We start from the raw sequence: 25,783 nt of genomic DNA, 5'->3' as shown, positions 1-25,783 counted from the left end.
GAGAGAAGGATGGATAGATGGTCAGTATCAGAGGAACATGAGTTTGGAGGGTGGGGGTCTTCTAGGACTGGAGCAGGTATAGAGAGGGGAAAGAATGTGAAGGCATTTAAACACAAAGGTGATCATTTTACATTAGAAACACAGGGAACTACAGATCAGCAAGGATAGGAGTGATTGGTGTGCAGGATTTGGTGCAAAATATAGTATAGAAGGCAGCAGACTTTTATATGAGTTTACTGAGGGTGGAGAGTGGGAGGCCAGTGAGGGTGGCATTGGAATAGTCGAGTCTGGAGGTGATGGAGAGATGAATGAGAGTTTCAGCAGCAGCTGGGTTAATGCAGAAGTACAGACAATTGATGTTGTGATGGTAAAAGTATGAAATAAATATAGCATATGAAGAGTAGCTTGCAGTCAAACAGAACCAGATTAGCAACAAGCTAGTTCATCCTGAGACAATGTCTGAGGAGGGAATGGAATTGGTGGTGAGACACAAAAGGTGGTTTCAGTCTTCCCAATGTTTAACTGGAGAAAATTGTGCTGAGGTGCAGCTGATGTTGGTCATCTTGCGTGTAAAAACTGATCATATGTACGTGGATGACGTCACCAAGGCACAGCACCTAGATGAAGAAGTGAAAGGAGCCAAGGACAAATCATTGTGGATCTTAGAGGTAACCGAGTACAGACAGGAAGCGAAGCAATTGCTGGAGATGCTTGGGCTACAATCAGATAAGAGTGGAATCAAGTGAAAGAAATACCACTGAGCTAGGCAGCGGAGTAAAGATGTTGAAGAAGAATGGTGTGATCGACCGTGTCAAAGGCTGCAGATGTTAAACAAGTAGACGTCCAGTCACCAAAATGAGGAAGCCGATGGGAGTCTCTGATCCACAACTGTTTTATTGGCAATTCATAGTTCAGTCCAAACATCAGTTCCCACTCTTTCCTTCTGGACTAACTCTCTGTCCAGAGGCAACTCCCCAACTGGGCAAAATCCCCACCCTTAGATACAAAACTATAATGAGCATCACCTGCTCTTTAACACTGAAATGAGTCCTGTTTAATTAAAGGGACCAGCATTTTCAAAATTGTCACAGAGAGGTTGGGGGAGGAGAACAAGGTGGGATAGTGCACCACCGTTACAGTCAGAGGATGTCATTTGTGATTTTGGCTAAGGCTGTTTCAGTGCTGTGGCAAGGATGGAAACCTAACTGGAGACACAAAAACCTAACTGGAGAGATACAACAGGGAGTTGCAAGTAAGATGGGCACAGATTTGGGTAGCAAGTTTTTTTTTTAATAGGGATGAACACAAAGCGGTGGAATTGGTTGGTGGATGTGGATCCTAAGGGATACAAGGAAATGGTCCAAGATCACAGAGTCTGTGATACACTCCACAGGTATAGAGACGCCATGAAAAAAATGGCAAGATCAAGGGTCTGGCCATAAGTATGGATAAGAAAGAGATGGAGGGAGAAATTTAGGGAAGACAGGAAATCAATGAATTCAAAGAACAGGAGGCAAAGGAGCTAAGATAAAGAGTAAAACCATTGAGCACGAGCAGTTGCTCAGTGCAGAGGCAGACAAGTTACCTTAGTGAGGAACTTTTGGTGGGGGGTGTCAGTAGACAATATGAATATAAAGGAGAGGTGAGAGGGGTGGAACATGGCGAGGTGCTTGAAGGAAGAGAAAATACCGGAGGAGTAAGGCGAAGAAAGAAGGTGCAATTTGGCAATCACGGCCATGCTACCACTTGACGGCTTGGGCGAAGCAGGTAGTAGAAAGTATAACCAGGTGGGGAGGATTCAGTAAGGGACAAAGTGTTGCCACCCTTGAACTATTTCTGTCAAAGCCATATGTCTATGCAATCATCCACAATAAGATCACGAATGGCAAAGGCCTTGTTTGCAATTGAAAGGAAAATCTGCAGCAGCACAAGGATTACAACAGTTCAATAAAATCCAGCACTGCATTCTCAGGGCAACGAGGGATGCCAGCCTACAACCTGTGAACACATTTTAAAAAACTGTTTCTACTTGTATCTTTTATCAGGTACAAACAGCAAACCCATACAGCAACTTCCCATGTCCTTCAGCAGAAATGCAAGAGTTGAAGATTGTTTGGGGAGGCAAACAGGTTCATGGCCAGACATTCAAATCCTTAACTGTTGTCATGTACACCTACAAAAGATTGAACTGAGATTATCTGGTGATTCCAGTGTCAGCAGTATAGGCAAACTGTGCCACAGTAGAAGGATTATGAACATCATCCTTCCTGTATGTTGACATGGAGTACTGTAGCATTTCCTTTCAATTGAATACAGATTACTCCACAGTAAATCTGAAACTGCTTCCAAGCAGGTGGTGCTGCCCTCAATTCCAGGCAGATGGACCATACAGTCTATTAAATTTCAGTGTAGGTCTTGCAAGTGGTTGCCCCATCCAGTAGGGTTTTCACCCATTACCACCATCAGCTGCAGTTAAAAAAAAATGTTCTAAAGGCCTATTTTGTTGGTGCTATTTGGCAGCAGAGGGAAATCAGTCTTTCTTTCATATTCTCTCTTAGCCCTTCTACTTTTTTTTTGCTTTTATTAGTATTTCTTCTGAAATTCTGCTCTGTTGATTTTAAAATAAATTTTTCACCTCACCTTTTCAATCCATAGAACTCCAGTTTTTCTTCCTGGTGAGAATTTTTTTGGTCTATATTTAGTCATCTTGTACTTAGATATTTCCAACAGTTTTCTCGACTTTATCTGCAAACTTTCTCGCATAATCTGAGCGAGATCTATTCCATCCCTCTAAAAATTTGTTCCTTCCCATTCCACAAAATTGGCTTTTTGACTTTTTTCCTATTTTATTTTGGAATCATAGAAACTTACAGCGCCAAAGGAGGCCATCCGCCTGTCATGGCTGTGCTGGTTCTTTGAAAAAGCTGTCTAATTTAGTTAGGCACCCCAGCTTTTTACCCATAACCCTGTAAATTAGTCCTCATCGAGTATTCTGACCACAAAACTAATTAGGCTATGATCACTGGCCCCGAAGTGTTCTCTCAGCTTCAGGTCTCTTAATTATCTGCATTAATTATCTCACAAGATGATTTCAAACTGCATCTTTCTCCACTGCACTTGTAACATATTAATTTAGAATGCAGCCCTAAATGTAACCCATGAACTCTCTCTCTCACTTCACACCACCCTCGCACCAAAAGCCATGAACATTTGAAGCGGACGGAAAGGAAGTGTGTTCATACAAGAATAAGTAAATAATAAACTAGCCAATTGTCCTGTGGTGCTAATCACAGTGAGTCAGAGGATACTCTGCATTGCAAAACTTGTGTTTTAGCATTTAGCACACTGAATTACCAGGGCTACTAATTTACAGTGACTGAACAAGAAAAACTCTCTCTTTGGCATTTTTATTAGACAACATTCTGTGAGTGGTAACTGCATTTTTGGGTCAAATTACATGTATATATATATGTACACATGAAATCTGTAGACGCGGCCTTAGTGATCTTATATGTTGTTTCAATTTCATTTGTTTTTAAATAGGATATGCAACTAAATGGTCAGGGAAGATCTTCTCACGCAAGCAGGAAGCACAATGGTATTGGGAAGCTTGGGGAGGATTATTGGGAAGGCAACATGGGGACGGGATGGGGATTTAGATTCAGAAGAAGTCAAATTGGGTGGTGGAATGTGTTAAAATTTTGCATACACGGAGTGGTCTTGTTTGGAGAAGGTTTGGAATATTCAGGGAGGGTGAGTATTAGGCCACATTTGTCTTCATCATAACCCTGTTTATGTGGAAATATCAACAGAAACATTAATAAATGTCTGCAGTTACACAATGCATGGCTGCTTCAGAATACGGACTATAACTTTACTATATGAGTTCTAAAAAACTAACTATTTTCAGTGATTAGTGATTGACTGGATAGCAGAGTCCACAACAGGAATGTCTGTCACCACAGCTGTACAAATACTTAATAAAATTTGTCTCATCTGCCACCCTGAGACATATGTGAGCTACTACACATGAATTCAAGCAGTACTATCAAAGACCTGTGATCTTTCGTGACACTGTTCTGGTCTATATAAGATTCAGTCTATAAAATCTTAAAATTAATACTGCACTTGCTGTTATTTCTAAAAGCATTAAGCAGTTTAACAGAAAAAAACCTAAAATTTAATTCCCTTTTGTTCATTCTTTCACCACTGCTCCCCTTGCCCAAAATTATATCATTAAATCATCAGCTTGCCATGCTTTTCCCCCCATCTCTTCCCCTTCCCTGATAGGTTGGACTCCAAGTTAGGGTATGGTTCCATGGCTGTTAAGTTGCCCTTTGGTACTTTGTTAGCATTGTTACAACTGGGGCAGGAGCAGTGCACTGTCTTTCTCAAGTTCCACTTCTCCACAGGTCACAGCATATATTAAATATGTGCCCAATTACCAATACGGCCAATTATATACTCTGTCAGGAGAACCGCAACCTGCCAAGACTGAGGCACACATTATTTCACCACATGAACATTGAAATTTTAAAAATTGTAATCTCTGACTGGAAAGACATTTCCATGGTAACAGACAATGTTGAAACAACGGGGATCCAGCAGTTGTTCCTCCCATACACAGAAGTGATCAGACCATTTTTAATCACATGGCTAACTGCCTGTGACAGAAATTTGAACCTCCAACCAAGGATGTGAAGAGACTGTTCCATATAAGGAACTAGTCACATGACTAACCTGCAGGGCAACCTGGGAGTTTTTTTTGAATTTGAACTCCCAACAAAGGGAATCGAGGGAAAAAGCCATGTGCTCATGGAGTAAAGACCTTTTCTGGAATTGAGAACATCTCCTCTCCTGTCTGTCTTCCTGCCTTCATCTCTTCTCACAGAACTGAATCTTGTGAAAACACATGAAACTAAAAGAGAGAAAGATTTCCTGTGTGAAGGCGGCTTTTTAAGACGAATACTGGGCCCCAACGATGTGCAAGACCATATCTTCAATACAGAACTACAGCAAGCTCAAGAATCAGTAACAATATATTGCCTCAAACTGTTCTACTTATCTTTTCTGTCCCTATTTTTGCATGTTTATATCGCGTATGCATGCTAACATAGGCGCGTCATATATCTGTAGGCGTGAACCATATTAGAGTTTAAGTTTAAGGTTTAATAAATTTCCTCTTTCTGCTTTAAACCAAAGAAAGCCTGTTTGTGCTCAGTTCTTTGCCTTATAATTGGAAACTATGAACAAGGATTCACACAAAGGGGGAGCTCAAAACACTGTTTAAAAATTAAACCCTGTTACAATAATACCAGGTAAAGATAGCAAAAAACCCCAAGACATTGCTCACCTGGTCGTAATTGAAATTTGGTGATAGCATCAGGATTGTTACCCACAGACAAACGAGTGGAAATTAGAAGTGGAAGCCAAATTGTTCACGATCAAAAAAGAGCAAATCAAGACTAGTTTTCTTGTGGTTGTGAGGGATTGAATACTAACATGTCTGCAACTGGAGCAAGTAGCTCTCCAAACCGGGGTGAAGTAACTTGGGATAAATTAAAAGCACGGTCTCTGGAGGAGTTGAGAAAAATGGCTGAGCAGTGTGGGATCACTGTACGTGGCAAGGCGAGGAAGTCTGAACTCCTAAGGCTAGTGGCTAGCCATTCTTCCCTTGAATCTGATGAAGCAGAAGCAGGGTGTGAAGCAGACCCAGACAGGGTGCTGCTAGCAAAGATAGAATTGGAACAAAGGAAAGTTTAATTAGAGGAAAGAGAGAGGCAGGAGAGGGAGAAAGAGCGAGCCTTCCAAATGGAACATGAAAAATAACAAAGACAGGAGATGGAACAAGTGAGAGAGGAGAGCGAGAGAAAGAATGGGAAGAAAGAGTGTTACGGCAGCTTGAGTTAGCTAGGGGACGACAGAGTAACCCAAGTGAAAGAATGGCCAATATGGAGGATCAGAATTCAGGCTTGGGTACAAGATTGCTAAAACTCACCCAATTGATTCCAAAATTCAATGAGGAAGATGTGGAAGCATTTTTCGTGTCTTTCGAGAAACTGGAAAGGCAGCTAAAATGGCCAGCTGAGACCTGGTCTCTTGTACTGCAAAGCAAAATAACTGAAAAGTCCATGAGGTCTATTCCTCGCTGCCAGATGAGAGTTCATCAAACTATGAACTGACCAAACATGCTATTCTAGGGGCATATGAATTAGTACCCGAAACCTATCAGCAGAAGTTTAGAACCTTCAAAAAACATGCCGATCAAACCTATCCGGAGTTTGAAAGAAGCAAGCAGCTGGCTTTTGACCAGTGGCTGAGGGCTTTAAAAATACAGCTCAGCTACAAGACTCTCAGAGAAGTAATCCTGTCAGACGAATTTTTAAAAACTCTGCCATTCTCAAGAAAAACTCATGTCGAGGAACAGCGGCTTCAGGGAGCCCGGCAAGCAGTGTTCTGGCCAATGAATTTTCTTAAATCCAGAAGTCGGTTTTCCAGGGGAGAACCTTTCCTGATCACCCCCACAAATCCGAAAAGGACAACGGGTGGGAAAGTGATATCGGCCTAGGCAGTCCTGGAAGAGAAAGGAAAGCAGGAGACACAGGGGGCCCTCCTCCAGCCAAAAACCAAGAGTGAAACCCGGAGACATGTGTGCTTCCCTGTAACAAGGTAGACTATCTAAAAGCTGACTGCTGGAAATTAAAGGGGAAACCAGTAGGGTTAATCAGGGCACACCCGCTCAGTGAAGACGAGGGCCTGATGGAAAACACGGACCGGGCTGTGGCTTTGACGGTAGTAAGGGTGCAACCCAGGAAGCTTACTACATCCAGTGCAGGAAACATTGATAGGATTCCTGAAGGCTACCGGGGTTTTGTATCTGAAGGGAAAGTAACCCCATATCCCTCGGTCTGGGGCAAGCAAGCCCATAGTGATTCTCAGGGACACAGGGGCCACCAGATCCCTTTTATTGGGAAAAGGCCTGGCCTTTCCCCCAGAGAGTGCAGTGAACACCTAAATAGTGGTGAATGGTATTGGAGGGCAGTGTATGTTTGTACCTGTACACTGGGTGCACCTGAAGTACGACCTAGTTTCGGGACCGGTGACTGTAGGGATTGTCCCTCGTTTGCCTGTCGATGGCAACTCTTGCAGTACTCCACCACATCCTTGAGTTTTGGCCAGTCAACTGCTGTCTTATGGCAGGCTTTGGTCTTTTGTATACCAGGATGTACAGTCACTGTAATCTTGTGGGCACTTGTTAATATTTCTCCCCTGTACGTCTGTGGCACCACTAACTGGTGAACTACTGTCCACTCCTGGCCCTCAGTCTGTGAGGACCTCATCGGTACCTCATTCTTTAAATAGTAGTCAGGGGACATGATCAGTATATACCAGTGTCTCTCGGTAGTCATGGCGGATATATACTGCAAAATGCCTAACAGTCAATATTAAGCCCAGGGTTTCATTTTCTATTGCTGAACATCTCTCTTGATGTCGTGTTAGCTTTCTGGAAAAGTATCTCACTGGCCTTTCTATGCCCAATCCACCGTCCTGCAACAGGACTGCACCGACCCCCAGCTCACTAGTATCATTCACCACCCCAAAGGGCTTAGTAAAATCCATGGCAGCCAAAACCGATTCACTGAACAAAATGGCTTTCAGCCTTTCAAAAGATGCTTGGCACTCTCCTGTCCACACTATCTTGACTTTCTTTTTTTGTAGCAATTGCATCAGTGGAGCAGCTATATTACTAAAATATGGTACAAACCTGTGGTAGAAACCGCACATCCCCAAAAGCCTCATGATTTCTCATTTAGTCTTAGGGGCAGGGAACTCCATCAATGCTCGTACTTTTGCAGTTCTTGGCAACACCTGTCCTTGCCCTACTACATAGCCTAGGTAGGTTATCCGTGCTTTTGCAAATTCACTTTTGGCAAGGTTCATCACCAAATCAGCTGACTGTAATTTTTGAAATAGAGCTTCTAGTTGTTCCAAGTGGTCCTTCCAAGTGTCACTGTATACCAGCACATCATCAAGGTAAACCACACATTTAGTAACGCTGGCTACCACTTGGTTCATTAGTCTCTGAAAAGTTGCTGGGGCATTTTTTAGCCTTAATGGCAGTACACGGCATTGGAAAAGACCATCTGGTGTGACAAAGGCCAATATTTCTTTAGCTTGGGTTGTGAGAGGAACTTCCCAGCATCCCTTCAACAAATCTATTTTGGTAAGAAACGTGGCACTGCCAACTCTGTCAATACAATATTCTAAGCGAGGAATTGGGTAGGAGTGCGCCTTGGTTACTACATTAACCTTTCTGTAGTCTGCACAAAATCTAGTTGAACTGTCAGGTTTAGGCAATAACACGACTGGGGAACTCCAGCTGCTTTGACTGGGTCCAATTAGGTGGTTTTCCAACATGTATTGGATTTCTGCTTTCAACTGGGCCTCTTTCTCTGGACTTAAACAATGGGGATACTGTTTTTTCAGAGAGTATTCTCCTACATCCACATCATGTATGGTTAAGGTTGTACATCCTGGTTTGTCCCTACAAACTCTTTTAAATGCTGTGAGTAGCCTTAAGTCTTCTCGTTGTTCTGCATCTTTTGAGAATGGCCTAGGCCTCCTTCTGCCTCATACTCATTATCCCTTTCATCCTTCACTGTCCCTACTACCTGTGCATGCTTATCCGCCTCCCGGTCGTGATAGTGTTTCAACATATTGATGTGACACAGTCGATTCTTTTTCCGACAATCTGGGGTGTCAAATCAAATAATTTACTTTACCAATCCTTTTGAATACTCTATATGGTCCACTGAACCGTGCTTTCAGCGGTTCACCCTGTAAAGACAACAATACTAATAACTCATCCCCTGGTTGAAGCACATACGAACATATGAATTATGAGTAAGTGTAGGCCACTCAGCCCTTCAAGGCTGCTCCACCATTCAATAAGTTCATTGCTGAACTGATTGCTCCACATTTCCACCTACCCCCGATAACCTTCCACCCCCTTGCTTATCAAGAATCTATCTACCTCTGTCTTAAAAATATTCAAAGACTCTGCTTCCACCACCTTTTGAGGAAGAGAATTCCAAAGACTCACAACCCTCAGAGAAAAAAAAATTCTCATCTCTGTCTTAAATGGGCGACCCCTTATTTTTAAAACAGTGGCCCCTAGTTCTAGATTCTCCCACAAGAGGAAACATTCTTTCCACATCCACATCCACCCAGTCAAGACCCCTCAGGATCTTATATGTTTCAATCAAGTTGCCTCTTACTCTTCTAAATTCCAGCAGATACAAGCCTAGCCTGTCCAATCTTTCCTCAGACAGCCCACCCGCCCGTTCCAGGTATTAGTCTAGTAAACCTTCTCTGTACTGCCTCCAGCGCATTTACATCCTTCCTTAAATAAGGAGACCAGTACTGTACACAGTACTCCAGATGTGGTCTCACAAATGCCTTGTATAGCTGAAGCATAACCTCCCTACTTTTGTATTCAATTCCCGTCGCAATTAACAATAACATTCTATTAGCTTTCCTAAATACTTGCTGTACCTGCATACTAACCTTTTGCGATTCATGCACTAGGACACCCAGATCCCTCTGCATCCTCTCACCATTTAGATAATATGCTTCTTTTTTATTCTTCCTGCCGAAGTGGACAATTTCCCACATTATACTCCATTTGCCAGTCTTTGCCCACTCGCTTAACCTATCTATAATCCCTTTGAAGCCTCCTTATGTCCTCTTCACTACTTACTTTCCTATTTATCTTTGTGTCATCAGCAAATTTAGCAACCATACATTCGGTCCCTTCATCCAAGTCATTTATATAAATTGTAAAAAGTTGAGGCCCCAGCACAGATCCCCGACACACCACTCGTTACATCTAGTCAACCAGAAAGTGACTCATTTATGCCTACTCTGTTTCCTGTTAGCTAACCGATCTTCTAACCATGCCAATATGTTATCCCCTACACCATGAGCTTTTATTTTCTGCAATAACCTGTGATGTAGCATCTTATCAAATGCCTTCTGGAAATCTATGTACAATACATCCACCAGAGCACATGTAACTCCCTCAAAGAACTCCAATAAATTCAATAAACATGATTTCCCTTTCACAAAACCATGTCGACTCTGCCTGATTGCCTTGAATTTTTCTAAATGCCCTGCTAGAACGTCTTTAAAATTAGCTTCTAACATTTTCCCTAAGACAGATGTTATGCTAACTGGCCTATAGTTTCCTGCTTTCTGTCTCCCTCCTTTTTTGAATAAAGGAGTTACATTCGCTATTTTCCAATCTAACGGAACCTTCCCCGAATCTAGGGAATTTTGGAAAAATTAAAACTAATCTGTCAACTATCTCACTAGCTACTTCTTTTAACACCCTTGGATGAAGTCCATCAGGACCCAGGGACTTGTCAGCCTGCAGCTCCAACAATCTGTTCAGTACCACTTCCCTGATGGTAATTTTGAGTTCCTCCCTCCCTTCTATTTCCTGACTTACCGCTAATACTGGGATGTTATTTGTATCCTCAATGGTGAAGACCGATGCAAAATAGCTGTTCAATTCATCTGCCATCTCCTTATCATCCATTAATAATTCCCCAGACTCAGTTTTTATAGGACCAACGCTCACTTTGTTAACTCTTTTCTTTTTTAAATATCTAAAGAAACTCTTACTACCTGTCTTTATATTTCTAGCTAGCTTTCTCTCGTACTCTAATTTTACCTTCCTTAGCAATCTTTTAGTCATTCTTTGCTGTTTTTTATATTCTGTCCATTCATCTGACCTGCCTCCCATCTTTGCGCAATTATAGGCTTATAATATTTGGTTCTTGGCATGCTTATCTGCCCATTTCTTCATAGTTGTTTGGGAAGCTTTAAAAGGTGTTCCTGAGCCACTTTGCAGGCTCCTGTGAGCCGCTCCCGGAACACAGATGCATAATCTAACACAGAAGATTCATCCCTCTGTTTTAATAACCTTTCTTTGATTAGTTTTAGAGGACCTCTTACCTCATGTCCATAAACTAATTCAAAAGGACTAAAATGGCAGACTCATTAGGTGAACTCTCAGTGGTAAACATAAGAAATTCTAGCCCTTTATCCCAATCATTGGAATATTCATGACAGTATGCCCTGACCATCATTTTGAGCGTCTGATGGTACCTTTCTAAAGCCCCTTATGTCGGTGGGTGGTAGGCTGAAGACTTAAACAGTTATACCCAGATTATTCATAACTTCCTGAAAAATTTTAGACATTAAATTAGAACTTTGATCCGACTGAATCTCAACTGGTAATCCATATCGAGTGAAGAACTGGGTTAACTTCTCTTACCACTACCTTAGCAGAAATTGTTCTCAAGGGAATGGCCTCTGGGAACCGAGTAGCCATATCCATGATAGTCAGTATATATTGATGTCCCACTTTTGTTTTTGGTAAAGGTCCCACACAATCGACCAACACTCTATTAAATAGTTCCCCAAAAACTGGTATGGGAATTACAGGTGCAGATTTTTTGGCAGGTTGCAGTTTTCCCACAATCTGGCACGTTTTACAAAACTGCACCACATCCTTGGAAAGACCTGGCCAGTAAAAATGTCAACTTATACGTGATTGGGACTTCCGGATCCCTACATGTCCCGCCATAGGAAGTTCATGTGTTATCCTTAATATTTCCCAGCAATACAGTACCGCTATCTGATGAACTACCGTCCATTCTTCATCCGCAGGTCTGTGAGGAGGTCTCCACTTCCTCATCAGAATCCCATTTTTAATATAGTAGCCTTCCAAAACTCCCTTTGCTTTAGCTTCGGTTAGAGCTGATTGTGCCACTTTAATTAACTCAAAGCCTTGATCAGAGAAAACTTACTGAACATTTCCTTTGGATTATCCAACTCCTCAAAGAAAGTTTCAGACATTCGGCTGTCTGTCTGTGGTGCCAATTTGATCTCCGACAATGGACTTTTTTAGCCATTGCTCAGGTCACTATAGGAGGGAAAAATTCCTGTAACCTTTTCCTGCAACTGCTCCATCTCCTTGACTTCATTTGGTCTTTCCATGACTACCGGAGAAGCTACTACCTTCGCTCTGGCCAAATCATTACCCAGCAGTAGGTCAATTCCGTCTACAGACAAATTATGGACAACTTCTACAATTACCATTCCAGACATTAGATCACACTCCAGGTGCACCCGATACAAAGGTACAGGTATATACTCCCCAACAACACCATTCACTAAAACCTTGGCATTCAATGCGTACTCTGATGGAAAAGTTATGCTTTTCCCCAGCAAAAGAGTTTAGATTGCTCCTGTATCCATCCCTAAGTATAACTGTAAGATAACCTGCCTCACTTGAGGGATAGGGAGTTACTTTTCTTTTTGACCAAAATTCCCCATCACTCTCAGGTTTCCTGTTCACATCCCCTGCACTCACTTTTTTTTTACTTGGCCTTACAGCTGCAGTCAGAGCTACAGCTTATGCCTTGGCTTTGAATACCCTAATAAGTCCCATGGGTTTAGGTTTACCCCACCACTTCCAGTATTCTGCATGAAGGTATCCCACCTTACAGGAACACTGAGGCTTTCAGACCTCACTTGGACCCTCAGCATTTTCCTTTCTGGCCTGAGAAGATCCCAGGGCGTTCTGAGCTGTTCCTTCTTGTCCCCAGCTACTTGCCTTCTTTTCACCCTCCCACCTTCTATCCTTCTTGGGTTTGTGGGGGTGGCGGACAAAGGGTTTGGGCTTGTAAGCAAGCTCGTAAGCATCAGCGATCTCAGCTGCCTGTCTGGCTGTTGAAACCTTCTGGTTCTCTACATAGGTTCTTACGAAGAGAAGGAATTAATTTTTAAATTCTCCTTGGAAAATTATTTCCCCAAGGGTCTCATACGTGGCCTCTACTTTTAGTGCCCGCATCCAAAGATCAAAGTTAATTTGCTTTATCCTCTCAAATTCCAAATAAGTTTGCCCAGGCTGTTTCCCGAGGTTCCAAAATTTCTGCCCATATGCTTCAGGGACTAACTCATAAGCAGTGGTAATAGCCTTTTTTGCCATCTCAATCAGCAGAAGCCTCCTCAGAAAGCATAGCATAAACTTCATGAGCTCTGCCAAATAACCTGCTTTGCATGAGCAGTGTCCAATTTTCTTTCACCACCTCATCTGTTTAGCTAGCATTGCAAAAGAAATGAAAAATGCTTCTACGTCCCTTTCCTCAAACTTTGGGAGGGCTTGCACAAATTTAAATAGCTCTCCACTGGATCCTGAGTTGCAATCAGATTCTTCCTCCTCAAAACTTTCACTGGAGTCAAAGCCAGCCTTTTGTTTTAGTCCCAGCTTTTTTTTAAAATTCGAACTCCCTTTCTCACTCCCTTTCTCTCATTTCTTTTTGAAATGCTCTCTCCTTTTCCTCTCTTCCTTTTCCCTTTCTTTTTCTCTTTCAAGTTGCTTCATCTGCAATTGAATCCTAGCTAATTCAACTGAACCACCATCTGGATTGCCTTTTCCTTCTTCCAATTTCCAATGGTGTGCTATTACTTCAATTATGTCTGCTTTCTTAGCTGCTGGTTTTAACTCTAACTTTGACTTTACTGGCAATTCCTTTACGCTAGCCTTGGTTAAAATTTGCAGATCACTCAAGCATAGATCCTCCATCTCCAGAAAGGTCACAGCAACTGACAAAGCCATTCTGGTAGTGTAAACTTTACTCTAATGCACAAAAAAAGGTGCTTTCCTTTTCCCCTTTTAAATTATTATTACCCCACTTACAACTGCATGCCGTTGACTTTGGGTTACCCTGCTCAGAGCCCCCAATTATATATTACGACCAAGGCGGGAGGAGTGCACGGTCTTTCTCTCGTTCCAATTCTCCACAGGTCACAACATATATTTAAATGTTTACCCAGTTACCGATACAGCCAATTATATACTCTATTTTTATTTCAGAATAAAATCCACCGAACAGGTTTCTTCAATAAACAAAAGTATTAATTTATCATAAAACAAGACGTGGTCAATAAAGATGCAAAGCTTTAACGCAGTTTGACATATAACAGTAAACATATGTATTCCCTTCTAAATACCGAACACACACACACATACAAATGTGCGCGCCGGTTTAAGGAAAAATAAAGATGCTTTGGCCAAAGTACTTGTTGCTTCTTGAAGAAAAAGGATATGATATGTTACGTTCCAAATGGCATAGAGTCTGGCATCCGAATACACGTAAACGGGTCACTGGGAGCTTTTCAGAAGCAGTTTGTTCAAGAGATGTCGAGAGGAAGCTTCTCAGGAGAAATGCGGCATCAGGCATTTTAGCCATCACATGCTGGATTTTTCAGGGGTTTGAGAGAGGTGGAGAAAGATGAGCTGGGTGCTTCTCTCTTAGCAGGCTGACCTCCAACTGACTCAAAACAGTATTGAAAAATGAAACCCACTCTTGAGCACCATAAATCTTGGCATGTCACATCGCTTGTAAACAACTCCCATAGTCAGAAGGCACCTGTTGTTTACTTAGCTGAAGAAATGTGACATCCGGTAAATCTTTTTAAACAGAGTCCTTCCAGTACCTCTTTAAAAAAGCGAAGTCCAGCATCTATGGAATCACTTCAGTCCTCCAATGAATCCATCTCCACAATTCTAAAACACTAGTCCTCAAAAAATATTACAAACAAAGCACTTTCATAACATACACAGATTATTCCTCCTGCTCTGTACTGTGATATTGCCAAATTTATGCCATAGTAGAAAAATACAAGTAGAACCAACACAGTAGCCAGGATACAATGCAAATTATAATATGCAGTACATGCCTGCATGCAACAAGACCTGGACAGCATTTCAGCTTGGACGGTCAAGTGGCAAGTAACATTCACGCCACACAAGTGCCAGACAATGACCATCTCTGACGAGAGAAACCAACCATCTCCCCTTGACGTTCAATGGCATTACCATCGCTAAATCTCCACCAATCGCCTGGGGGTTATCAATGACCAGAAACTTAATTGGACCAGCCATATAAATGCTGTGGTTACAAGAGTTGGTCAAAGACTGGGAATTCTGCTGCGAGTAACTTGCCTCCCCACTCCCCAAAGCCTATCCACCATCTACAAGGCACAAGTCAGGAGTGTGATGGAATAGTCTCCAACTACCTGGATGAATGCAGCTCTACTAACACTCGAGAAGCTCAACACCATCCAGGACAAAGCAGCCCATTTGTTTGGCACCCCATTCAGCACCTTCAACATTCACCATCTATAAGATGCACTGCAGCAATTCACCAAGGCTTCTTGGACAGCACCTTCCAAACCTGCGACCTCTATCATCTAGAAGGACGAGGCCAACAGACCAACACCACCTGCAAGTTCCCTCCAAGTCGCACATTATTCTGACTTGGACCTATATCGCCATTCCTTCACTGTCACTGGATCAAAATCTTGGCACTTCCTCCTTAACAGCACTGTGGGTGTATCTACCCCACATGGACTGCAGCGGTTCAAGAAGGCTTCTCACCACAACCTTCCCAAGGGCAATTAAGGATGGGCAACAAATACTGATGTTGCCAGCGATGCTTACATCCCAGGAACAAATGAAAAAAATGCACTAAAATTTCTCAACTGTACCTTTGCCGTTATGCAGATTTAATACATGTGCAAGCAGGTTACTGTTGTCACACAAAAGTTTCTTCTATAACTTGGAATACAACAAGACTTGTCCTGCCTGACGGCAACCTTATTGGGGCAAATGATGTGCTGGAAATAAAGCCCTATATGTTTACATTCTTCTGTTATTAGCCCAAAAGCACAGGGAATCTGTAGTTGGGCAATGAACAAATACAAAATTGTGAATTTACTGCAGATTTTGACATGAGGCAAAACGAGGGGACTCAACAATGAGAGACAGACATTAATAGCCTGGATTTTGAGACCAGTGCAAACTAACAACACTTGCTGTGCATTACGCTTATAGCTGCTTACAGGCTTTTTGTGGGCTTTTGCATGACAATTTATGATGATCAGGGGCCAGATTTTCAAAGCTCACTGAGTGCGAGAATGGATGCGAGTGCTTTTTAAAGACTGTATTCTTGAAGGTCAGCACCTCCAGAACGCGATGCCATTTTTAAAGGCGCATCGGTAGCAAGGGACGGGTTGGGCGGACGTTCCAATTAAGTGCCTGTTCAACTCATTAAAATGAGCTTATTAGCAGGCTTGTCACTATCAGTTCACAATTATTGAAGGCCGGGAACAGGGAAGGTATCATGGGGGGGGAAAATAGGACAGGGTTGTGAAGATGTGAACAGTGTGGAGGACTCTGAGGGCTATGGGAAGGGCTGACTGAAATAAAGCAGAGGCAGCAAATAAAACTCAGCTTTTGCAGATGTGCCTTAGTGTAGCTATTGCTGCAGTTGAAAGAATTGAATTTCTCATCGGTAAGTAGCAGGAAACCAGAGAGTGACTTGAGCCTGATGGCATCACAGGGGCAGCTGGGGTTGGCAGGGTAAGGCCTGGTGAATGCACAAAGCCCAGATGAGGGAGTACAAAAGCGAATGGGCTAGTCTGACATTAGGAAGAGCAGCCAGGATGAACTATGGCAACCTCCAGGATAGCAGGAGGCCAGAAGAGCACAGTGGGGGGGGCTGCAAAGGGAGGAAGGCACTACCCAAGACATCGGGTGCACAGCTCCAAGAGGTAGCTACCTGCAAATGTCAGCGCCAGTGTTGCAGGAGCCTGCGCCTATACAGGCAGATTGTCTCAGTCCTGCGTGCGTTGATCCACAATGACCTCAGGCTTCATGGCCCCCAAGGCAGTCCCCTACCTGCAGCCATCAACATCTCAGTCGTCCTGAACTGGGTCATTCCAGGGATCAGCTTTGGACCTAGGTGGCATCTCGCAGTCAGCATCTCATTACGCCATCAGGCAGGTCAGGGATGCCCTTTTCAGGAGGGCAGGGACTACACCCACTTTGACATAGCTGGGCGTGCGCTGGCACAGAGGGAATTGGGTTCAGCCTCCATCGATGGATTCCCCAGGAGCAGGGCATCATCACTTGGGTCTATGTGGTCATCAAGGTACCCAGCGACCGGCAAGTGAGATCCATCAACAGGAAGGGCTTCCACTCCCTCAATGTCCAACTAGTCTGTGACCACAAGAGCTTCCTCTGTGTGTGTGCTCACTTTCCTGGCAGCTGCCATGACTCCTTCATCCTCGGCCAGTCCAGGCTGCCTCAGTCCTTCATTCCATCCCCCAAAGTGCATGGCTGGCTCCCAGGGAAATCCCTTTAAGAGATGATTACTGGCCCATCTCCCAGAGCCCCAGACAGAGGCACAGAAGTGAACGTAACAATGTCACCTGTTGAGCAGGCCATCGGGTTTGTCAAGATGCAATTCTAGTGCCCAGGTCAGTCAGGTGGCAACCTCCAATACCCTCCTGCTAGGGTCTCAGTCATTATGGTGGACTGCTGCGTTCTCCACAACATGGCTCTCCAGAGAGGTGTGGACCTCGAGGACAGTGAGAGCCTGGAAGGTGACAGCTCACTGGGGGAGGAGCAGTGGGTTAAGAGAGAAGAGTGAGCGGAAGACAGTCACACTGAACAGAGAAGTGCCCCCGCTGCACACCACAGTGGCCTCTTCCTGCCACCCTCCGGGAAGAGGACTCCCTTCTCTCCATCATGACCTCCAGCATTAGATCCAGGTGGGCACTGGTGAAGAGAGGGTCTGCCCTACCCCTAGTGCCAGACCTTCAGCTCCCCTGTGACATCTCATTCCCCTTTGATGCCTTGGAAGGCAGATCTCTCCTTTAGGACAACCAGCAGCCTCAGTGATGGCTACCATGGAAGTCTACATGTGTCGGGGTCGGGTCGGGTCGGGCGGGACACACGGGGTCAGTGCTGTGCCGGTAAGTATTAAAAATAAAAAAAATAAAAAACTTACCTGAGCTGGGAGTCCGGGACGAAACTGAGTCTGCGCAGTGAGCGAGTGACGTCACTATGACGTCTCACTCATGCGCTGCAGCTTCTTACAGGTTTGATGTCAGGAACGCAAGTAAAGGGATGGTTGGGTCGGGCCGATTAATGGCGGGTTCCGGTCGGGTCGGGCTCAGGCCCGCTGTGGCTTGGTCGGGTTCAGGTCAGGTTGATTTCCCCGACCTAAAGCAGGCCTCTAATCTACATGAGCCCCAAACTTGATCTGACCCATTGCCATTTTCAAAAACACTGGCTCTAAGAGGACAGAAAACCTGTTTCCACACCAATTAAGGGCTTTCCTACTTAAAAATTGCAATCTGAATCAGCTTGCCGGAGGAGGCAGGATTCAGACCAAAACTAGATCCGGTTCTGGTTTCCTGTCTCCAAAATGAAAATCTAGCCCCAGGTGTGATACAGCACGGTGACCTCTACAGGGGATCTGGGACCTGTGTGAACAGCATGCATCTTCAACCAACCAATCAGATTGAAGTATCCTTACTGAGGCAGCAGAGTCTAAACCAGGAAGTGTAAAGTAGATTTTATAATGAATTCAATATTCATGTGGAGAAAATAAAATAAACAGGAAAGAAAGATGGGATAAAAAAGATAAAGAGACAAAGAAAAAGTAAAAAAAAATTAAGTTTTTTATTTTCAACAGTAATTAATATCTGAAGGAATAAGACACCACAAGAAGTAAATTTTCAGTGTCAGAGAGATTGTCTGACAGTAATAAAGACTTATCACACCATTAAAAATTTAGCTATACTTGAATGGACAAGTATTAACCTTTTCTTGCCTGTTTAGTGGTTATCCAGGTGGTAAATAGCACTATTTCACACTCTTCGTGTGTTTGAATGCAGAATCTCTTGAAGTACCAATACAGCGAAGCTTGTGGAGCAGCAGAGCAACCTGCAAAGCAACGTCTTGATTTCCACGTTTAACTGCGCATGTCCAGATGCTATAAAGTGCTGTCTGATTTACTCTATAATAATGGTGAGCACTGATCTTATTCGCATTGTAAAATCCAGGCCCTTAATGTTTAGCAGCAAGAGGAGTCTTACCACTTGCACTCTAAAAAAAAAATCAAATAGTTAAAGAGATCTACTATTAACAATTGCTGGGATGTTTGCTGCGTTAAAATCAAATTCTGATTACATCAAGTCAACATACTTGAAGTTTTTGGCCCCAACGCAACAGGGCTCAATTGGATTTAGTAGCGATATGGCTGTTCTAAGATGTTTCAGCAATTATTCCTCTCCTTACCCTAAAGAAATGATCCACGGATAATATTCCACAGGTGTGGCAGCCCTCAAGTGAACATTCAACTATGGGTTCACAGCCAAACTTGATTCTATCCTAAGCTACTGTCCACACACAGGCATTTCCCCAAAAAAGTCACAGTAGTGATCCAGAATGAGAACCTGGACTCATTCTCTCTCTCATCCCCAGCTAAAGAATGCTGAGGCCTATGCCAGCACTCTCCCTCAAATTGGTGGCTGTCGAAGATGACTGCAGTTTTAATTATGTACATTAATTCATCTCATTGAACTGTGTGGCTGAAGAATCTCTCGAAAGAACTTTCTTAGATGGTGTCTATTCTACTCCAAAACCATTTAAACAAATATGAATTGTTTACTCATTTCATGTAAGATGCTGTTTGTGCATTAGGACAACAGCTAGCAGCACTCTGTGCTGCAGTACAGACAATAATTAGTGGCAAGTAATGATAATTTCTTTACATGCGAGTCTATCACTTTTAGTGCTTTTGTTGGACTAATACAACAAAGATATTGGGTATGGATCTGTTTTAGTTCTACTCACCATTAGGAAGATTAGTAAACACTATTATACAATGCAATTATTAGTTAGAAATTCTTTCAATTTCATATTGGGTTTTATGAACAAACAGCCCACATTTTCTCTTCAATCACTTCTCCATAATTTAACGATAACTGATATCTGGCACTAACTTTACAGTTCTAATACATTATTAAGTTGAAAGTTAAAGCAATAAAAAAACCTCAACATAAGAACACAAGAAATAGGAGCAGAAGTAGACCACATGGCCCATTGAGCCTGCTCCACCATTCAATACGATCATGGCCAATCTTTGGCTCCAATTCCACTTACCTGCCCGCTCCCCATATCCCTTGATTCCCTGCAACACCAAAAATCTATCTATCCCAACCTTAAATTTATTCAATGATGGAGCATACACAACCCTATGGGGTAGAGCATTCCGAAGATTCACAACTCTTTGAGTGAAGTCATTTCTCCTCATCTCAGTCCTGAATAATTGACCCCTTATCCTGAGACTGTGTCCCTGAGTTCTCTCAGCTTCTACCCTATCAAGCCCTTTCAGAATTTTGTATGTCTCAATTAGATCGCCTCTCATTCTTCTAAACTACAGGGAATATAGGCCCAATTTACTCAGCCTCTCATAAGACAACCCCCTCATACCAGTAACCAATCGAGTAAATCTTCGCTGTACTGCCTCCAGTGCAAGTATATCGTTTCTTAAATGTGAAGAGCAAAACTGCACACAGTATTTATTCCATGTGTGGTTTTACCAAAGCCCTGTACAATTTTAGTAAGACTTCTTTATTCCTGTACTCCAACCCCTTTGCAATAAAGGCCAATACACACATTACTTTGATATCACTCATTATCAACTACTAGGACCTCATAACAACAAATGGATTGAACAATGCAATATCAATTTAGGTCCAGCATCAGATACCGGACATATCAGCACAACAGAATTATCATTCAGCCTTCAACCGTTTTATTATCTTTACCTGAGGTAGCACTGCTGGTCCTTGGCCTGCCAACCTCTGCAAAGAGCTGACCTGGGGGACCTTAATGGGCACTGCAGTAACAGTTCCCAGTGTCTGTAGAAGGAAGAAAAATGAAAATATAATTAGAGTTTAGGTCAGTGTTCATTTGTAGATTACCCTCCAGATTTGAAATTCTGATTTCTAGAAAATTTGAAATTTCTAACATGACAATAACAATGAAACTTCAGCACTTTAATCTTTAATGATCTTGACTGAAAAATAAACCTTTTCCTCAATGAGAAACAGGGAAATGTGAAAAACTTAAATCCTGCACACAAACTCTGAATATATTTTATTCCATGTGAGAGTGTTTGGCGGCTGAAAGACTACTTGCACCTTTAAAATAATTCAATCTTTTAAATTTGCACTTCAGCAAAAGTTACACTCAAATAATTTATTAAAATGGATTAAAATGAAGAGTTAATTTGGGAGAATTGGTCGGCATACTGATTGTCCAGGCTTCTCTCTCATCCGTAGGGCATGGATTTAAGAGTAGCACAGACAGATAATATGAACAAACACAAATCTTCTAATTCATTATCGATCGGTATTTTCATTCAGGTCCACAAAAGTGGCTCGTGCAGTAGATTAAAATTCACTCAACACAACATGGAGTGTCTTGGGAGATTCTGTCAAGAGCATCTGATCTATTTAAATATCTCCAAAATATATCACTGTTCTTTCATCATTGCTGGATCAAAATCCTGGCACTCCCTACCTAATAGTGCTGTGGGAGTAACTATACCATACTGACTGCAGTGGTTCAAGAAGGTAGCTCACTACCACCTTCTCAAGGGTAATAAATACTGGCTTTGCTAGCGATGCTCACATCCCATGAATGAATAAAAAAAAACTGAGAACACTGGATGCTCATGGAAAGTGGGACAGTATTCCAAAATTAAAAGCAAGTTATATTTGCTCCCACCCAGCTTCAAATGTTTTGGGCGTGAATAATAAGCAGCCACACCTCAAAATGGGGTTTCTATACCTGGGCAAGAGTAGCTCATACATCTCATTGTTAGCTCTGGCTCAATAATAGCACCTTCACCTTCAAGTCAGAAGGTTGAGGGTTTGAGCCCCATTCCAGAGACGAGCACATAATCTAGGCTGAGACTTCAGTGCAGTAATGAGGACATCGTCTCGCAGATGAAATGTTAAACAGTGGCCCCGACAGCCCTCTCAGGTGGGCGTAAAAGATTCCGTGGAATTATTTCAAAGAGCAGCAGGGGAGTTCTCTGGCCAATATTTATCCCTCAACCAACATCACTTAAAAGATTACCTGGACATGATCATATTGCTATTTGTGGGACCTAGTTGTGTGCAAATTGTCTGCCATGTTATCTACATTACACCAATGACAACAACTGAAAAAGTACTTCATTGGCTGTAAAGCAGTTTGGGAAATGAAAGACGCTATTCAAGTTCTTTCTTTACCTTATAAAGCTGTGGAAACCCTTGTTTTTAAAGGTCATACCAGAATCAGAAATGTCAAGGTTTGTATACATTGCTGTAAACAAAAATCTCTGAAACATATTCACAAAAACACGCAATTCTGCTTTAATTTTTTTTAAATAACGTAAGCGCTTTCAAAAAGCACTGGATTTAACTGACGTTTAATTATTTTGTACATTTCCCTGCATCCTCCACTCCCACTTCAAAAAAGTGAAATCCTGTGAAGACAATGTTTAGTTTTCTCCGAAATGATGACTTTTTCATGTAACAAAAAAGCATATTCATTGTATTATACAAGTAATGCAGAATAATTGTATTCATGAGTTCAATAAATACAGGAGCCTGAACTGACATTTCAGTACATGATGCACAATTCAGTTAAGTGTTAAGTAGCTGTAACTGCAGAGATGATTCCTATTTTCACTTTCTTTCTCAGTAGTGATCAATGCTGCATGAAAAGATGCTGGCATTCAAGTTTGTGAACTTCACAATGGAAGAACTTTGTCATTTTCACACTATGATTCAAAATATCAGTGTAATATGCATTGTAATATTGGTCTAAAAATGTACTATTTGTTTTGTTCCAACAAATGAAACAACACAAATCTTTTAGGCAAAAATAATGTGTTCACAACACTCGCCATTATTAGTTTGTAAAAGAAAAAACAGCAATCTGTGGCAAGGAAGAGATATGCTCTAAGTTGTGAATCACCACAAATTGGACATTTGTGCCGCTCTGCAATTAGCCTCGCATGAAAAGGAACTCAAGTCAACTTCCCATGAATGTCAAGAAACTGTTGGATTTGCACTATAAATACAAACTAAACTTGCCACAGAAAATTAGGGCTGCTATTTCTTAGGGCACTGTGAATGGGGTGATTAATGGGCCTAAATGCTTTTGGAGGCCAAGAAAGGAAACATTTGAAACTGTGCAGTCTCACTCCTGCAGGTAGTGAATTGTTCCTAGAGGATTTTAAAATTTAAAATGTTTAAATTTGTTCTTAGCTTTCCCTATTTATTTCCTTCTCTGTGTATAATTTGGCTCTAATTCACCCTATTTCCTTCTCTTTTGTTTTCTCTGCTTTGTTCTCTATCCTTAAACTTAATTTGTTTAGCAGATAAAGTATTGACCCCATAGGTTACCAATGTTTCACATTCCCGTCGACCTCGTTGTGCCATTATCAATTCTCACTTACAGCAATTTGTCGCATATGAATAATTGGAGCTGACGGGTGAGGAGAAAAATCCAATTCACATCACATGCGACAAGATGCCCTGCACCTACAAATTCTGTGCCATTATGTTTCGAATTTTACAAGAATGAAAGCTGATTTTAAAACTAATTCATTCTTATGTTTGACCTTAGTATCCAACAGTCTAAACCCACACTTCGTTAACATACTGTATTAGTATTCTCACATTACAATTTGCAGGCACTAGCAGCCCTACCAGATGCTGCTGATACTCTGAAGTAAAACTTTCATTGGGACTAATCCTTTTTCAGTATTTAGAACAAAGAAACTGTATTGCTGCAAACAATTGTTATGTAGATTTAGAGATACAGCACTGAAACAGGCCCTTCGGCCCACCTAGTCTGTACCGACCATTAACCACCCACTTATACTAATCCTACACTAATCCCATATTCCTATCACATGCTCACCTGTCCCTATATTTCCCTACCACCTACCTATACTAGGGGCAATTTATAATGGCCAATTCACCTATCAACCTGCAGGTCTTTTGGCTGTGGGAGGAAACCGGAGAACCCGGAGGAAGCCCCCGCAGACACAGGGAGAACTTGCAAACTCCACACAGGCAGTACCCAGAATTGAACCCGGGTCGCTGGAGCTGTGAGGCTGCGGTGCTAACCACTGCGCCACTGTGCCGCCCTTCATTTATGCAACACGTACTTCTGAAAAGGAATCACTGGATGAGTATGGCTAATTGCCAGCTCTCTAACTTTATTTAAAATATGCTGAGCCGTTGCCCGGCCAAAGCCGGAAGAAACAGAAACAATAGTGGCAGGAGGCAGAGTGTGATGGTCGAGGGTTGTTTGAGAGAGTGTAAGTCTGTGACCAGTGGTGTACTGCAGGGATCGGTGCTGGGACCCTTGCTTTTTGTAGCGTATATTAATGATTTAGATGTGAATATAGGAGGTATGATCAGTAAGATCACAGATAACACGAAAACTGGTGGTGTTGTAAATAGTGAGGAGGAAAGCCTTAGATTACAGGACGATATAGATGAGCTGGTAAAATGGGCAGAGATGTGGAAAATGGAATTTAATCCTGAGAAGTGTGAGGTCATGCATTTTGGGAGGACTAACAAGGCAAGGGAATATACAATGGATGGGAGGACCATAGGAAGTACAGAAGGTCAGAGGGACCTTGGTGTACTTATCCATAGATCACTGAAGGCAACAGCACAGGTAGATAAGGTGGTTAGGAAGGCATATGGGATACTTTATTAGCCGAGGCAAAGAAGAGCAGGGAAGTTATGATGAAGTTGTATAAAACGCCAGTTAGGCCACAGTTGGGAGTACTGTGTACAGTTCTTGTCACCACACTATAGGAAAGATGTGATTGCACTGGAGAGGGTGCAGATGAGATTCACCAGGATGTTGCCTGGGCTGGAACATTTCAGCTATGAAGAGAGACTGGATAGGCTAGGGTTGTTTTCTTTAGAGCAGAGAAGGCTGAGGGGGGACCTGATTGAGGTATACAAAATTATGAGGGGCATAGATAGAGTAGATAGAAAGAAACTTTTCCCCTTAGCAGAGGGGTCAATAACCAGGGGGCATAGATTTAAGGTAAGGAGAAGGTTTAGAGGGGAGTTGAGGAAGAGTTTTTTTCACCCAGAGGGTGGTTGGAATCTGGAACACACTGCCTGAAAAAGAGTGGTAGAGCCAAGAACCCTCACAACATTTTTTTTTTAAAAAAAGAGATACAGCACTGAAACAGGCCCTTCGGCCCACCGAGTCTGTGCCGACCATCAACCACCCATTAATACTAATCCTACACTAATTCCATATTCCTACCACATCCCCACCTGTCCCTATATTTCCCTACCACCTACCTATACAAAGGGCAATTTATAATGGCTAATTAACCTATCAACCTGCAAGTCTTTGGCATGTGGGGGGAAACCGGAGCACCCGGAGGAAACCCACGCAGACACAGGGAGAACTTGCAAACTCCACACAGGCAGAAGAACTATTTAGATGAGCACTTGAAACACCACAGCATACAAGACTACGGGCCAAGTGTTGGAAAATGGAATTAGAATAGAAAAGCTTGATGGCTGGTGCGGACACGGTGGGCCAAAGGGCCTGTTTCTGTGCTGTATAACTCTACGACTCTATGTAGTCATACGGGAGCGCAATTTTGGGAATGCAGTCAAACACTGAGGGACCCATGGGATTGATTCCCAACAGGTTAGGTGGTTTTCGGGGGGGGGGGGGTGCGGAAAAGTGGGGAGAGAAAGAGTACCAACCGGTTGCACTACTGGGAGAAAGAGGGAAGGCCCATAC

At 42.6% G+C, this 25,783-nt stretch overlaps 1 protein-coding gene across 1 annotated transcript in view; it reads right to left on the bottom strand.

Moving 5' to 3' along the window:
* The window catches only part of phf21b (PHD finger protein 21B), a 269,761-nt gene that overhangs the window by 93,869 nt on the left and 150,109 nt on the right, over nt 1–25,783 (bottom strand). Inside the window, exon 5 of the mRNA XM_068050837.1 lies at nt 20,761–20,853. Coding sequence (XP_067906938.1) covers nt 20,761–20,853 — 93 coding nt within the window. The remainder of the gene's footprint in view (nt 1–20,760; nt 20,854–25,783) is intronic.

This window comes from Heterodontus francisci, chromosome 18 (assembly GCF_036365525.1).
Source record: "Heterodontus francisci isolate sHetFra1 chromosome 18, sHetFra1.hap1, whole genome shotgun sequence".
NCBI lineage: Eukaryota > Metazoa > Chordata > Chondrichthyes > Heterodontiformes > Heterodontidae > Heterodontus > Heterodontus francisci.
Note: the sequence above shows the minus strand (reverse complement) of the source record. Positions and strands in the feature narration are given on the sequence as shown.